The 16,127-nt window shown below is 36.2% G+C and overlaps 1 protein-coding gene across 1 annotated transcript in view; it reads right to left on the minus strand.

The window, feature by feature from the left end:
- The window catches only part of LOC122808188 (alpha-2-macroglobulin-like protein 1), a 452,973-nt gene that overhangs the window by 357,028 nt on the left and 79,818 nt on the right, over positions 1 to 16,127 (minus strand). The window contains exon 5 of the mRNA XM_044079156.1: positions 14,765 to 14,785. Coding sequence (XP_043935091.1) covers positions 14,765 to 14,785 — 21 coding nt within the window. The remainder of the gene's footprint in view (positions 1 to 14,764; positions 14,786 to 16,127) is intronic.

Here is a 16,127-nt window from a genome sequence, read left to right on the forward strand (position 1 = left end):
TGAACTATGAACAACATGGATTCCATGATGCTTGTGGTACAACTCTGGCCCTGTAGATTGCAACTAACAGCATATATTATAAAACAAATTCAGTTTTATTTACTGGTGTTCTCTTTGTGGACATGAACAGAGTGCTTGAAAACCCAGTCATGCCCTACCACTAACTCAGCAAACACAGTTTTGACAGTTATTCACTAAAATGGTTTACAGGTTATCTGGAAGAAAGAGAATTCTGGGTATACACCACCAAGATCTTCTCTGACATAGGCATTCTAAATACTGGACTGCCACACATCACTACTGGACACACTTCTTTTGTTTTTTTTTTTTGTTTCTTTTTTACTTTTTATAAGTTATCTAAGTTATAACCTCCCTCACTTAATATAATTTTGTACACTGATGACATTTTTTCTAATTGAATCTGCCACATTCATAAAGTGACCGGCAATAACCTGCAAAATAGCTTTACTTAGCTATGTAACCAGATCCAAAAATATACATTACAAATTAATACCAAGAAATCTATTGTTATGTTATTTGAACTTCTCAATTATCTATTCCCAAATCATGAATAAGATTAATAAAGACAATATGAGCGATATTATATGAAATATCATTGAACTAAATAACTTGGTCTGACTTTAGATCCAGCCTGAACATTCATACAACGTGTCAAAAAAAGTCATCACTAAGACTCTTCTAATTACTTTATCACCATCTAAATAGGAAGTCTGGAGTGCAGGGCTGATGATGAATGATATCCCATAAAGATAATTAACAGAAATATGAGATAACTGTTATTTTGTCTTCAGAAGGTTTGCATGAATACAAACCTATCATAACAGCATTAGGTAGTGACATATTCTACACTGCTGGTAAAGAGTGTCAAAACAACAAATACCAAAATATGCTTTTGGTCTCAACCTGAAAACATCAGATGGCCTAATTTCTCCAGGTGGTTAAAGAGAGACATGTAAAACTGTAGTGTGTGTGTGTGTGTGTGTGTGTGTGTGTGTGTGTGTGTGTGTGTGTGTGTGTGTGTGTGTGTGTGTCTGTGTGTGTATATATGTATATATATATATATATATATATATATATATATATATATATATATATATATATATATATATATATATATATTTTATATGCTCAAAATCCTGAAATATCGAATTTCAGAATCTCGAGCCCATAAAGTGAAAATCCTAAAAGACCGAAAATCTACATTCCCCTCGCACACACCAATCACAGTAACAAAACACACTAATACAGACTACAACCCCTACCCAAAACCATTAAAACATAAACCCTTACCTGAATCCATGAACACAGCGCAACACCAGAACCGCTAATTCAACATCTCCAAAATGCGAGATTTTGAATTTCGCGCTTCTGGGTTTTTGGTCTTTTAAGATTTCCACTTTATGGGCTCGAGATTCTGAAATTCAATATTTCAAGATTTAGAGCATATAAAGGGAATCTATTTATATATATATATATATATATATATATATATATATATATATATATATATATATATTTGTATAGATAAATAAATATATAGATATTTATCTATCTATATAGAAGTAAGGCACTGGATCGACTGTGCACCTACATTGACACTTGTTTGGTCAGCACCATTTCATTGACACATAAAGATGGTTGACAGGTGTGTGAAATTGGCAATTTTAGGGTTGAGGGGAATTTTCCCTTTCCCTATGGAATGTGCTAACACAAAGTTAGCATATGTAATTAGTAAGGAGTGTAGATGGTTTGCAGCACTCTAGGGTAATAATGGAGCATGCACAGAACATCTCAGTATTTCTAGTTTTGACATTTTCATGTTGGAATTCTGTGTGCTGGTGTAGATGTGCAGGTGCACAGCTGATCTAGTGCCTTGTACCTATGTGTATGTGTGTGTGTGTGTGTGTGTGTGTGTGTGTGTGTGTGTGTGTGTGTGTGTGTGTGTGTGTGTGTGTATATATATATATATATATATATATATATATATATATATATATATATATATATATATATATATATATATATATATATATATATATATATATATATATATATATATATATATATATATATATATATATATATATATATATATATATATTATATATATATATATATTATATATATATATATATATATATATATATATATATATATATGTATGGGTTCAGTTTATAATCTTGTGACCAAAAAGCCAAACTCCCAAAAGATCGAAACCCCAAAAGTGCAAAATTCAAAAAGGGGACTTCTATACTAACCATACGCCACACACATACACATACATACACCTTCCTCCCCACACATAAACCTACACTACATACAAGCAGGGGGGACAATCCCCCCTGTAGCCCTCATGTGGTGGGCTGCTCCCACCACACACACCCTACTTAAATATACTAATTCCAAGGTACACTACACAGACAAACACATGAAAACACCATCATACAAGCTACATTCCCCCTCGCACACATACATCACAGTAACAAAACACACTGATGCACACTAAAGTCCCTAACCGAAACCCTTAGAGCATAACACTTACCTGAATCTCCAGCTATCCATTAACACAACGCCACACCAGAACTGCTAATTCAACATCGCTGAACTTCGAGATTATGAATTTCGTGCTTCTGGGGTTTTTGCTATAATGGGCTTTCGACTTTATGGTCTCCAGATTTACTATTTCAAGATTATAAAGTGAACCCATATATATATATATATATATATATATATATATATATATATATATATATATACACACACACACACATGCATATATATAAATATAGATATATACATACACACACACACACACACATATATATATATATATATATATATATATATATATATATATATATATATATAGATATATATAGATATATATATAGATATAGCTATAGATACATAGAAGCATACAATCGGTGCTCTGTGCCAGCACCCTGAACTAGTGCCTCACCCCTCTGTTTTTCAAATGAAGAGCAAAAAACAAAAAATGTTGTAATCAGTCGTTACTGTTTATACTCTGAAAAAGGAGCTACGGTGCTCAAATTTTATTGTAAAAAAAAGCTGTTCTTTTTTAAAATGTAGCAAGCTGCTCCCAAAGTTGCTATAGTTTTGCCGTGCACAGAGCCCTAACCTGCTCAGGTTTCATTTAAAAAAAATGTTTTCACTTTGAAAGTGTAGGAATCTGCTTGAAGCCAGCTGGGTGTGCAGGTGCCAGGATAAAAAAAGTACACAATCCTGCTTTCAATTATAGCAAAAAAGAAAAAGAAAGGATGTCTAATAAAAGCCATATGAAACAAATGACCCTTTTTTGTTAAATAAAGCCATAATGGAGAATTCTAAAAAGGGGAAGAATCTAAGGATGATGTGGATAGATTACAAAAAAATCATTAGATCGTATTCCACATTCATGGATAAAGGAATTCTTACAGATGTACAAGATGAACCCCACATTAATCAATTACATTAAAGTGAGTATGAAACAGTGGCAAACCACTTTGGAATTAACTAAAATCTAATACACCCAGGAACAAAATAACTTGTAAAATAGTTGTAGCCAGGCTGTAGTCCAAAATGGGTAGTTTTATTTCATAAAACAAAGTGGTTAAGCGCTTTCGGCTATGCACAGTGTAGCCTTCATCAGAATACATTACATTACAAAAACTACTTCATTAAATAAGAGTCACTAACCAATCACAAACATAAATCAATTAACTAGTTAATCGACTAACGCTGCACTACTCATTCGCTCATTAAGTTAAATTACTAATTTGTATTCCACACTTTCAACTTGAAACATATGTTTACTAAAACATGTTTTAAAAAAATCTAATGTGTACATTCAGATTTCATCACTTGTTTTCAGTATATTATTTATTTCTTATTTGCCCTTTCCTGCAAAACTATTTGGGAAAGACAGAGCAGACACTTAAAAACAGGGTGCATGAGCATATTAATGACATCAAAAATAAAAAAAAAACAACTAGTGCATTATATAAACATTCTGAAGTTTGTCACTCTTTTATTACATTTACATTTGGAATTGTAGAGCAGGTGAAATCAAATCCTAGGGGCGGTGACAGGAAGAACCTGTTAAAGAAAAAAGAAACACAATGGCAATTTAGAACAGGAGCAATGTTTCTCCCAGGTTTAAATGAAAGTATTTCCATTGTTCCAGTTTTGCAGGAAAGGGCAATTTGTAATGTAATGTAAAGCACTTAATCTCTTTGTTTTATGAAATAAAACTACCCACTTTGGAGTTAAGCCATGACAAAGGTCCAATTATTATCCTAGGGATAAAAATTCAAATCGGGATATTCCAGGGTGATTCTCTGTCACTGGTGCTGTTTTGTCTTGTCCTTAAGCTATTAAACTCTTATAAGCCGAAAGACACAACAACAACAACTTAATAGATTAAGCCTTGATTACAGTTTGGATCCCAGAAAACAACCTTGTTTAAAGATCTCTCATCTACTTTTTGTGGATGACTTAAAACTGTATAACTCATCAAATGAGGAGTTGAAAGCACATCAGGAAGTTGTTAAAACTTTCTCAGATGATATAACATGTAATTTGGTCTTTGTAGAAGTGCTAAAGCAATGTTTACAACGAAAGTTACAATACCAAGAAAATATCGGTCTGAGGCAGGAGTGTAATGTAAAGGAAAGGAAGGGGTTTATACATACTTGGAAACAATCAAGCATCAGCAATAAAACATGAACAAATGCAAATGAAACTCAGCAAAGAAACTTTAGATAACTAATACTGATAACTGCCTTGACGTGTAGGAATAAATTCCAAGTTATAAATCAATTTGGTCTTGCTGTTCTAACTTACAGTTTTGGGGTAAATGACTGCTCTCAAAAGGTACTGAATCATTTGGACAGGTAAACAAGTACAATGCAACATGCTTATCAAATGACATATAAAATTTATGCCAATATTATATATTAATTGTTCTGAAGGAGGTGTGTGTGTGTGTGTGTGTGTGTGTGTGTGTGTGTGTGTGTGTGTGTGTGTGTGTGTGTATATATATATATATATATATATATATATATATATATATATATATGTGCTAACCTCACCAGTTCCAAACAGAGTCTTACATAGAGAGAGACAGAAAGTTATAAAATACCAGGATAAATACCCAGATAGTTCCAATAGTAGTAGGACTGACTAATAAAAAATAATATGCACTCATACGGGCGGTGCAGTGGTGCAGCAGTTAGTGTTGTCACCTCACAGCAAGAGATTCTCTAGTTCAGTTCTCAGCTGGGGTGCCTTCTGTGTGGAGTCTGCATGTCCTCCCTGTATCTGTGTGGGTTTCCTCCAGGTGCTCCGGTTAGACATGCATCTGGAGGGTTTCTCCCTGTGCATCCACTGAAAATGGGCTCGGTTCCAGTCAGACTTTCCCAGTAAACAAATGTTAAATACATACTTAGATATACTACCAGTACATGTAATTCCATATGAATTACAGAGGCATCAGTTCTGGGAACATAGCAGGTGCTGCAAAGAGCTTGCTTTGCTAACATCAAAGATTGAAACAATACTAATTTCATGAATGTTAACCTCACCCTGACTTAATAATGGGGTCCATTTCTGTCATGGTATTTAAAACTTAAAAAAGTTGGAGAAATGAAACCAATTAATAATGTCTTTTAGTTTTTTTTTCTTATCTTTCGGTTCAGATGTAATACAACTGCTTACATGTCAGCAGCTTCCTCTAAATGGCATGTACCCTAACATCCACTACCTCAGTCCTACTGAATTACCTACCATTCCCACTACTGACTCTAATAAACTGTATAGCCCAATGTAAATGTAATTCTTTCCCTAAAATTTCTAGTTGATCTTTAACCTTAACCTGGGTCCTAGCTCCCTATCCCAAACCCTAAAACTCTGTTCCATTTCCCTTAAGTTAAAGTGACTAATTGCTCTCTGAACCTAAAACAACACTCTCCCTCTCTAAACCTATAGTGTCTGACAAATCCCTAAAGTTAAAACTCGACTCCCACTCAATACATCTAAAGTTTCTGATTGCTCCATAAACCTAAAACCCAAACCTCCATCCCTAATCCTAAACTCTTGGATCACTCCTCAAACCTAAAAATTCCTTCCTGCACCCTGTACTTAAAACTCAACTCCGCGTCCCTATACATAAACTACCCAGTCACTCACTAAATGTAAGACCCCCCTGACACTCCCTAAACTTAAATCCCCATCATGGTCACTGCTTTAAAACCTAAGCTACGCTACAACTCCTTTCTCATGGCTGTTGCCCTTCCCTTGCCAGAACTTGAATAATAAGTTCAGGGATGGTGTAACAGCTCCACTCTCTCCATATAGCTGATGAAGCTTTGCACAAACTCATTGTTCAAGTTCAAGTGCTGGATGCAGCCTGTGCAAACCACATGATGCTCGACTCCCTGGACTAAGATGCTGGTCTTCGCACAGCTGGGATTTGAGCACTTGTAGTAGACCCTACCTCTTCTTGTGCATTCCAGCATTCCACTTTGATACTTTGCTGTTTTCTATCATGACTTGTTTGTCTTCAAGTGATACATCCTTTTCTTCATTTGTTGCTGCTGCTGCAACTTTCTGCAAACCGTAGACTATTTTCATTTGTTACTCCTCCCAATGATTATTACTTTACTTTCTGCATTCTCAAGCTGCCATCATTTAGTTTATGACTTTGGTTTTCCAAGTCATAGAACTAACTTTTTACTCAGTCAGAAGTGAGTTCAATTTCTGTCCAGACATACTGTATATAGTTTCATACATGCTTACAGACAAAAGTCATATAACTCCAGTAATACCAGAACTAGGAGTATCATTCTCTACAAAAATGTAGAAAACCAGACTGGAAGGCAGGAAATGTGAATACTTCAGTGGGGTACAAAAAAATGTAAAAGATCATTTAAATTGTCTGAAGAAGTTTCTTATGGTAGAAACAAAAATTGTAATTTTATATGTGTTTTGACTAAATAAAGTGTGTTTTTCACAGATAAATGGACTTAGAATATTGGATTTTACATTTTTTTGTACCCCACTGGAGTATTCACATCTCCTGCCTTCTGGTCTGGTTTTCTTCAGTTTGTGGTTTTCTGACTTACTGGTGGTTTGGTGTCTTTATACCAAAATGTACTGGGGAGAAAAAAAATTTATGCAATACTTATTTCATCTCAGGAACACACTTCCCCTGCAAGTTAAAAAAAAGTGACACTCTACAATAGGTTCATAGGTTCATAGGTAGGTACTAGGCTATTGGCCCTAGGGCCTATATAATCCTAGCCAAATGATACCCTAGCTTTTGCCACCCAAGAAAATTATTTTCCTGTGCCCCTGTCAAGCAGAGCCACAGAAGTGACCCCGGGGTGAATTTCCTATCACCCATTCAATCATCAAGATTTTTCTTGAAGAGTGCTAATGAGGAGCTTTGTTTGATATAGATTCATAGGTAGGTACTAATACTTATCTCACCTCAGGAACACACTTCCCCTGCAAGTTAAAAAAGTGACACTCTAGCATTATTGATACCATACCTGAATGATTGGATGGTTACCTATGCATTTATCCCAGGACCTCGCTGCTTTGCTGTCCTTACAATACGAGATTCGGAAATGCAAGATGTAAATATTCTTGTGACTCAGTTGCCTTGTGTTCCATATGGTCCTATGATCATTGAACATAATGTCTGTTTTCTACACTGCTTATCCTGCTGAATGCAAAAATCATGATAGAGGAGATAAAAAAGGCAGTGATGGCAATGAAATCAAGGAAAGGTTTGAGCAGGATAAACTGAACTTCCCTACTTCTGATGGCAACCTCTAGCTCATTCCTTGAGATCCTTAAAACATTCCTTAGATATTCATTGAATCCTCCATCCGGGGGGGGTGCAGTCATGGTACAGCTTCACAATGTGCAGAAACTACCAAAATGAGACATCTCAGAGGTGCAGTGGAAGGACTGCAGGATCATTTGGGCTGCTGAACGTCTCACTCTGTCAGAGAGTTAGCCTAGTTATCTTCTAAAGAAAGCATATTTCCATCAGTTGCACATGTGATCTCATGCTTTTGATGACTAACCAAAACCCATGATCATAGGTGAGTGAGGGATGACTGAGCACCTACCAGTGAATTGAGAGCCTTGTCATATGGGTGAGTTCTTACCTCTTCACCACATCCTGCTACAAGGCCTTCAGCATTGCCCTGCAGCCATCCATGGATCACATGCCTGATCTTTTACACCTCCATTGTGCCTTTGTTTGTGCACAAGACTCAGATACTCAAATTCCTCCTTCAACATAGGTGCTCATTTGTTACCTGCAGAGACTAATGCTTTGTTTTGTCTGTGGCGAAATCATGATCTCAGACTAGGAACTGTTGATTTCCATCCCATCTCTTCATACTCAGATAAAACCATCCACTGCAAATTTGAGATTACAGACTTTTAAGTCTAAAAGGACAACATCATCTGCAAGCAAAGATGTAAACCTCATATACCCAAACTGGATGCTTTCCGGACATTAGTAAAACCTTGATATCTGGTTCCTGACATTCATTAATATGATGACAACAATGACACAAATGTAATTGAGCCTTATGCCTATTGTCAATGAAATTGACAAAATCTGACTAAACATTGACAATGTGAATAAAAATCTTACTCTTAGAATACAGGGACTTAAAGGTAAGCCCTATGATCTATACTGTAATAGCAACTCCCACCAGACTTAAAAAAATAATAGCAAAATGCTGTGCAAGTTGCAAGCACATTGTATGGGGTGAATGTCTCTTAAACATTATCATGAACAGTTTTACTCAGAGTCATTCATGAAAACAGATAACTGTCCTGGTCTCTTGACATAATTCATATGGAACATTCTTCTGATGTCAGCTGATAGTGAAAAAACTTATCATCAACACAGACAGTATAATTATTGCATCACAGGAATGGTGAATTCAATGTTTATTTTTATTTTTATTTATTTTACATTTGTTGACCGGGATAGTCCGACTGGATATATGTCCATTTTCAGCAGAGGCCAGGAGAAAAGCTCCAAGAAAAAAAAAAATCTAACAGCATGTCACATGTTACAAATTGCAAATAAAATACTTACAGATATTAGAGGCAAGCCATACAAATTACATACAGAATTTTTACATTAATTCGATGAACGGTCATTATAATAGTTCCTTAGGTACAGTTGTTCAGCATGTAAAATCTGAAAGTTGCAGTACATGATAGGCTACATAGCAGCTGTGCACAATCTGGAAAAAAGATTGACCAGGCTTCATACAATAGCATGTCCAGTTTGATCCCAGGTAGTGTTTCAGCTAAGTTTTGAACTGACCTAGAGAAGAGAGTAAGGTAATACCAAGTGGTAGAGAGTTCCATGATCTACCTACAAAGTTTGTAAAGAGATAGTCGCCGGCTATTAGTTTTACATATCCGGATAAGGAGTCTGTTGGAGGATCACAGTGCTCTAGGGTTATTATATAGGTGGACCAGATTTTTGAGTGCAGGGGTGTTTTCAGGGTTGTATATCATTCTGTGGGCCATAACCAGTTGGTTATATAAGATTAGACTGGGTAGTTCAAGCCATCCAAGCTGGATTAGATTGATGCAATGATGTGTCCTAAAAGGCAGCCCAATGGCAAAACTGGCAATGTGATTGTAACAGATAGTGAGTTTGTTCAGGACAGTCTTGTTAGTATTACAGAGAAGAGGGGATGCATACAGAAGATTAGATAGAAGGTGAGATCGAGCAATGGCAACTTTGGCTGGGGCAGTCAGGAAGTCTTTTGTTCTGTACAGTGATCCTAGTTTTTTATTGATGGTTTTGATCAATTGGTTAACATGTAGATCGAATTTTAAATTGTTATCTATAATGACACCTAATAGTTTAGTAGAGAGGTCAGGGGAGATTATTGTGCCATATTTTGCTTTAATTGTAAAGTTAATGGCACTAGACATTTGTGTAGGTACGGATAACAGCATTTTAGATTTTTTAGGATTCAGTATCAGGCGTCATTTGGCAAGCCAATTTTCTATTGTGTTAAAGGTGGTCTGGGTAGCTAACTGTAACTTTGTAGGGGATGTTGCTGAGAAAATCAGAGTAGAGTCATCTGCATATTGGATACAGCTGACTTTAGGTATGACAGTTTTCAAATTGTTGATGAAGGTGGAAAATAACAGGGGCCCTAGTATAGAACCTTTTGGTACTCCCAGGGTGTTAGATAGTAGGGTAGAGAGTCTGCTCTGCCAAAGTACAGCCTGCTGTCTACCACTTAAGTAGGAATTAAATGACTGAAAGACTTTGGGTTCTAGACAAAGTGTTTGCAGGGTGTGGATTAATAGTTGGTGATCAACCATATCAAAAGCTTTGGAAAGATCCAAAAAAAAGAGCTGAAGAAATATGGTTATTGTTACGATTAAGGTTTATAGTATTGGAAAAGACTAGTAGGGCTGAGGTAGTACTATGGTGAGGTCTAAAACCATGCTGGGTATCTGCCATGAGGTGGTTATGGATTAGGTGTTCCAAGAACTGTTTCCGAATACATTTTTCCATTATCTTTGCTAGAGGAGAGAGTATAGCTATAAGCCTATAGTTGGAGAGTTCAGTAGAACTACCTCCTTTATGAAGAGGGATTACATAGGATATTTTTCAGATAGTGGGAAATTTTGCTTCTACTATGGTTCGATTGATAAGTAATGATACCGGGTAGGCAATGGCATCAGCTGATTTCTGTAGGTATTCAGCTGGAAGATGGTCAGCCAAGAGTGTGGTGGGTTTTAGTTTTCTGATTAGGGTGCAGATAAGTGGCATGGCAACTGTTTGAAAGCTAAATAAGGGTAGGTTTCTAGGGGTGGTACTTTCTGGGTTATGGGAGCAAAGAGGTAGTTGACTGGCTAGGGCTTGAATTGTCTCAGTAAAGAATCAGTTACAACTATCAGAGACTGCTTCTGGGGGTTTATCAGTAGTGGCAGCTGGGACGGAGGTAGTAGTTTGACCAGGGTGTAGTAGATTATTCAACCCTGCCCAGAACTTCTAAGGGTTATCTTGATTTTCTGTCTGCAATTTGCAGTAGTATTGATTTTTGTATAGTAATTATGAGTTTTTTAGTCTCATTCCTAAGTTGCCTGTATTTAATTTGATCATGAGGGAGTTTAGTAGATCGCCATAAAGCCCAGGCTTTATTTCTAAGATTAATTTTGAGTCTAGTCTCTTTTGAAAGCCAAGGCACAGATTTTGCCTTAGTTCTCTTGAAAGTCAAGGATTTCAAGGAATTTTTGTTAAAATACAGGACTGCTTCCTCTAAGGGGAGAAGTTTTAGGATAGACCAATTACAAGATTTTAATTCTTGTTGGAATTTGGCTGAGTCAAAATTTTTGTTATTTCTGACATTTCTTATTTAGGGTTGTTGGGGATTGATAGCGTTGTGCTTGATTATATATATGTGAGATGGCAATCACTTAGACTATCAGGGAGGGTACCAGAGGTATACAGGTTGGGGTGACTATTAATGAGTACCCAATCGAGTATATATATATTTTTGGTTGGGTTTATCTATCCCAGTAGGGGTGTTAATGATTTGTGTAAATGAGTGCAGGTTAATATGGATGGTAGGGGATTCTGAAGAACAGGTGGCCCACTCTATATTAAAGTCTCCGAGAAGTAGGGTTTCTTGAGGGTAGTGACTAGATATTTAGTGTAAGTTGTCTTCAAGTGTAGCTATATTGTTACCTTGGGGAATATACATGCAGAAGATATAAATGCATTTACTTTTGTTAAGTTGCAGTTTGGTGGCTAGAATCTCTAAGTTGTTAATCTGAGGTGGTTGTATTACATCTGTGGTTACATTCAACTCAGATTTGTAGAGTATGACTACCCCACCCCACTTTCTGGAAGCACGGTCCAACCTGTGTATGTTATACCCAGGAGGTAAGACTTCATTGTCAGTGATGGTAGGTTTTAACCATGTCTCAGATAGACAGAGAATCTCAGGGGAGTGATCAGCAAGGAGTGCATGAAGTTCATGCACCTTGTTATTGATGCTTCTGATATTAAGATGACAGGATAGGAGAGAGTTAAGTGGCCTGGAAATTGTAGCCTTGAAGCTTAGGTTACAGGTAGAGGGAGAGTATATGCCTGAGTTGGCAGGCCCAGGGTTATGGTGCATATCCACATCAAGTAATAGGCTAGGTCTAAGCTTGGAGAACAGTTTCAGGAATTTATCTACAAGTTTATAGTAGTATTTGGTTCTAGAGCTAATTTTCCTGGTGTTAGTGTGTAGTGAGTGTGAGCATGATGTTAGATATGTCCTGGTACTATGGGTATGTTTGAAGGTGGGATATTTGACATCTGGGGGTGCTAGTGTGGGCCTTTGGGACTTGAAGTCCTGTGAGAGGTTGGATTTCATGGGGCCAATAGGATAGGTAGTAGAAAGGAGTGCAACATTATCTAGAGAGATGAGGAACTGTGCATCTGGAAATGCAATATCAAAAGATAGTGTGATTAGGTTACTATATTGGAAGAGGAAGGAGGCAGCCAGAAGGTGATAAGTGCCAATACAAAGAAGGTAGAGTGAGTGGGGTTGGGAATAATTAACTTAGCAGGAAGGTAATATGAACTAGTAGGTGTGGGAGTGGCTAAGTGGCTAGAAATCTAGAGGTAGTGGGGAAGGGTGGGAATTGGAGGCAGGGAGGACAGCGCAGAGAGCCCAAACATAGCGAGGGTGAACGGAGCGGGGCTATTGCATTCCCTAAGTTGTACTAGTCTGTTTTAGAGCAGTTAGGCAGGTATAACGGCTTATTTTTAATATTTCTACTTAATTATGTTAGTTTTGTAGATTCAAATATGTTAGGATATACCTTTAGGGATTATCCTTTTTGTAGTACAATTTTACAGTAATTTTCTAGAGCTGGAATAATTTTGGGGGTGTTTTAATGTGAGTGTAGGATCTAGGCTGCAGTAAGACCATGCAAGTGTGGGCATTGATAAGATATTATAAATTTGTTAACCTGTTAATGAGGGAAAAAGTCTGTTTCAGAACTTCAGATACATTATGCTTTAGTCACTAACATGCTGTTCTCCTCCCACCTGCTACAGTGTGAAGTAAAATCTGCACATTTTGTTTATGGTATCAGAATGTTAACTGCACATTTTATTTACTTATAGTACAACACTGTTAACAAGTGGCCTACAGGTTAAAATTAGCAGGGCACATTCTAAGTCTGCAGATGGAAACATTCTCAAGAACGGCTATTCTTGTTTCCTTTCTTTGTATTCCATCCAGTGGTTGCTCTTAGTTTAAGTTAACATGTTCTCACACAAAATCCATCTCTGTGACATTTCAGGCTGTAGCACACTGCTTCTTGCCTTGCTTTTGATGTCATGTAAGTTTTATATTCACAAGAAATGAAGCCTGCCTTACCATATTACTTAGTATAAACAAACAAGAATCAGACAACAGGCCAAAACCATATGTTGAATTTGTGCTTTTCTGACAATAAGTTAGATTCCACTAAATTTGTTGTTGGGGGGGGCATTGTAAGGAGTTTGTTGTATGCTAGTTGTGATATATACACTCAAAAACATAATGTATTTGGAGAAAATGTGTGGGCAGACGTCTGGTGGATGGAGTCTTTGGTCCACCCACTTGCATCCATTGGAAAAAAAACATACTTAGTAGCATAGCAACCACAGTTTTAATTTGATAGAAGCTGCTTTGCCCAAAACAGACAATGAAAGAATCACTCTGCATCCAAAATGAAAAAAATATACTGATTTACACATATATTAACATTGGTGGAAGTTCTTTCATAGTGTACTATTTATTACCTTGAATTTGTACTGAAATTCTCCATTTGTCATATGGGTTAGCTTATAACTGTTTATTAAGATATAGAAGATATGCATTTTGCCGTAGCTGTAAATAGCTGCACCTTGAAAAGTACAAATTAGGTAAGCTTATTCTATTGCTAAACTGCAGTTTCCATAGGATGCCATTCCTGCTTTTCTCTGCTGTATTGGCTTTCATATTGCTTTTTCAGTCGTTTAAGTAAAATGAATATGACAGCCTCTGTAGCTATGTGCACTATCTTACTGCCTAATCTGTTGTGTCATAATACAAGGCCATCATGACTGAAACAAAGTCATATTGGAGAAGAAGGGGATATCTTTCAGCAATCCTTGATTTTTCAGAGATGTCTTGGATTTTATCTTTGACAATTAGTAAGTTCATCATAAAACTGATTTTTTTACAAACACTTAAACACTATCATCACTCTTTGACATCATACACATAATTAATATTAATAGAAATCATTTCATACAGACATTACACTTTACAGATAAATGGATATCAGTAGAAATCATTACATCCAATCATTTTCTAATTGTAAAATGCCATTGTTTATAAACTGTCCCTGATTTAGAGCCCACACCAATGTTTGTTTATTTATATGTTTTTTTGTTTTTGTTTTTTGATTGATTGTTTATTTTATCTCTTCTTGATTGGTGACTTAAGATGAGATTGAAGGGGGAAGATCAAAGAAATAGAAAAGTAAGAAAAGGTTTCAGAAAAAAAAAGTAATTGCTGATGGGGTTACAGTTAGACAAACACTCAAAGAGGAGGATCCAATTACCAAGTAAAAAGTTATTTTACATATTTTACTACAATAAGGCCACTATACAAGCAAGCAGATTTATTTTATAAAAAATTGCACTCACCTTTAACTCAATCAATGGATACTGAAAAAAAGAGTTATATCGTAAATGTTATTTTCACATATGATAATGTCCAATACTCATGAAAAGAACACTTTCTAAGCAAAGCAATACATCAGTAAAACATGTCCTGAATAAAATGCATTACTAACAGGTCTGATGTAATACAAAAAAGTACTGAAAACTGTTAAATGGGCAAGAATGTTTTGTGAATTAAAATACTTCTAGCAGGAGATATACCCTCTAATCCTGGCCCCAGCTATCACAATGAACACAAAGATAATTCTCTCCCACCCACTTTTGTAACCCAACAACAGCCAATCCCCAACCCTGGGGATCTATTTTTTGCTGCAATAAATGTTAGAAGTATAAAACTGCTGAACTACATGCCTAGATTACTTAATATAAGCCTGATGTTTTTGCTGTAACTGAAACTTGGCTTAAACCCAGCATAAATTACTCTGAAGTTATATCTCCTGGCTGTAATATCATCCATAATGACTGTATAAAGAGGAAAGGTGGTGGTATTGCTTTACTATTTCCCGGTACCTACCACATTTCCCCTCACAGCAAACCAACACCAAACTTTGTTCAGCAGAGCTTTTTACTGCTTTCCTCAAAATAACCAATTGTATACCAACATGTATTAATGTCCTTGATTTCCCTCCTGGCAACAGCAAAGGTATACTGGAGATATCCTATAGTGGATATCCATAGCACTTCCACAAGACAAAAAATATTACTAGGTGATGTGAATGTCAGTTGGTCTAACTCTCCAACATTTAACATGACCTTATATGGTTTCACACAACTAACTAATAGCCCTACACATTATAGCAAGACATCACATTCTCTATTAGACTGGATCCTAGAATCAGACCCTAGCAAATACAGGTACAATGTCAGACTCTTGCAGTGATCATCTCCCAGTCTATATGTCTGGACATCTCACATATCCAGTTAAATGGCATATTTATAAAACAACACATAACCTTAACAGGTTTAACCAGAAAAGTCCATTACTACACGATCATCCATTAATTGGAGCTTCATAAAAATCATCCCCTTAGACAATGCTGTAATTGAATTCAGTACAACTTTTCTTAATATTCTAAACATCCTTGCACCTTCTAGATGGAAGAGAATGAAAACAAATAATGCAATTTGGCTGTCCAAAGAGATTGGAAAGCTAATGCAGGATAAAGAAAAAGCATGGAAAGAATGGCAATAATATAAATTACCTCAACATTTCGAAAACGTTTAAATCTTCACAATGGCATTAAAAAGAAAATAAACAAAGACAAAAACTATACTATAATTACTTTCAAAATAATACGAAACAGTACCCTAAAAATTTTGGACATCC

This window comes from Protopterus annectens, chromosome 8.part0 (assembly GCF_019279795.1).
Source record: "Protopterus annectens isolate FY-2018-M chromosome 8.part0, PAN1.0, whole genome shotgun sequence".
NCBI classification, from domain to species: Eukaryota; Metazoa; Chordata; order Ceratodontiformes; family Protopteridae; genus Protopterus; species Protopterus annectens.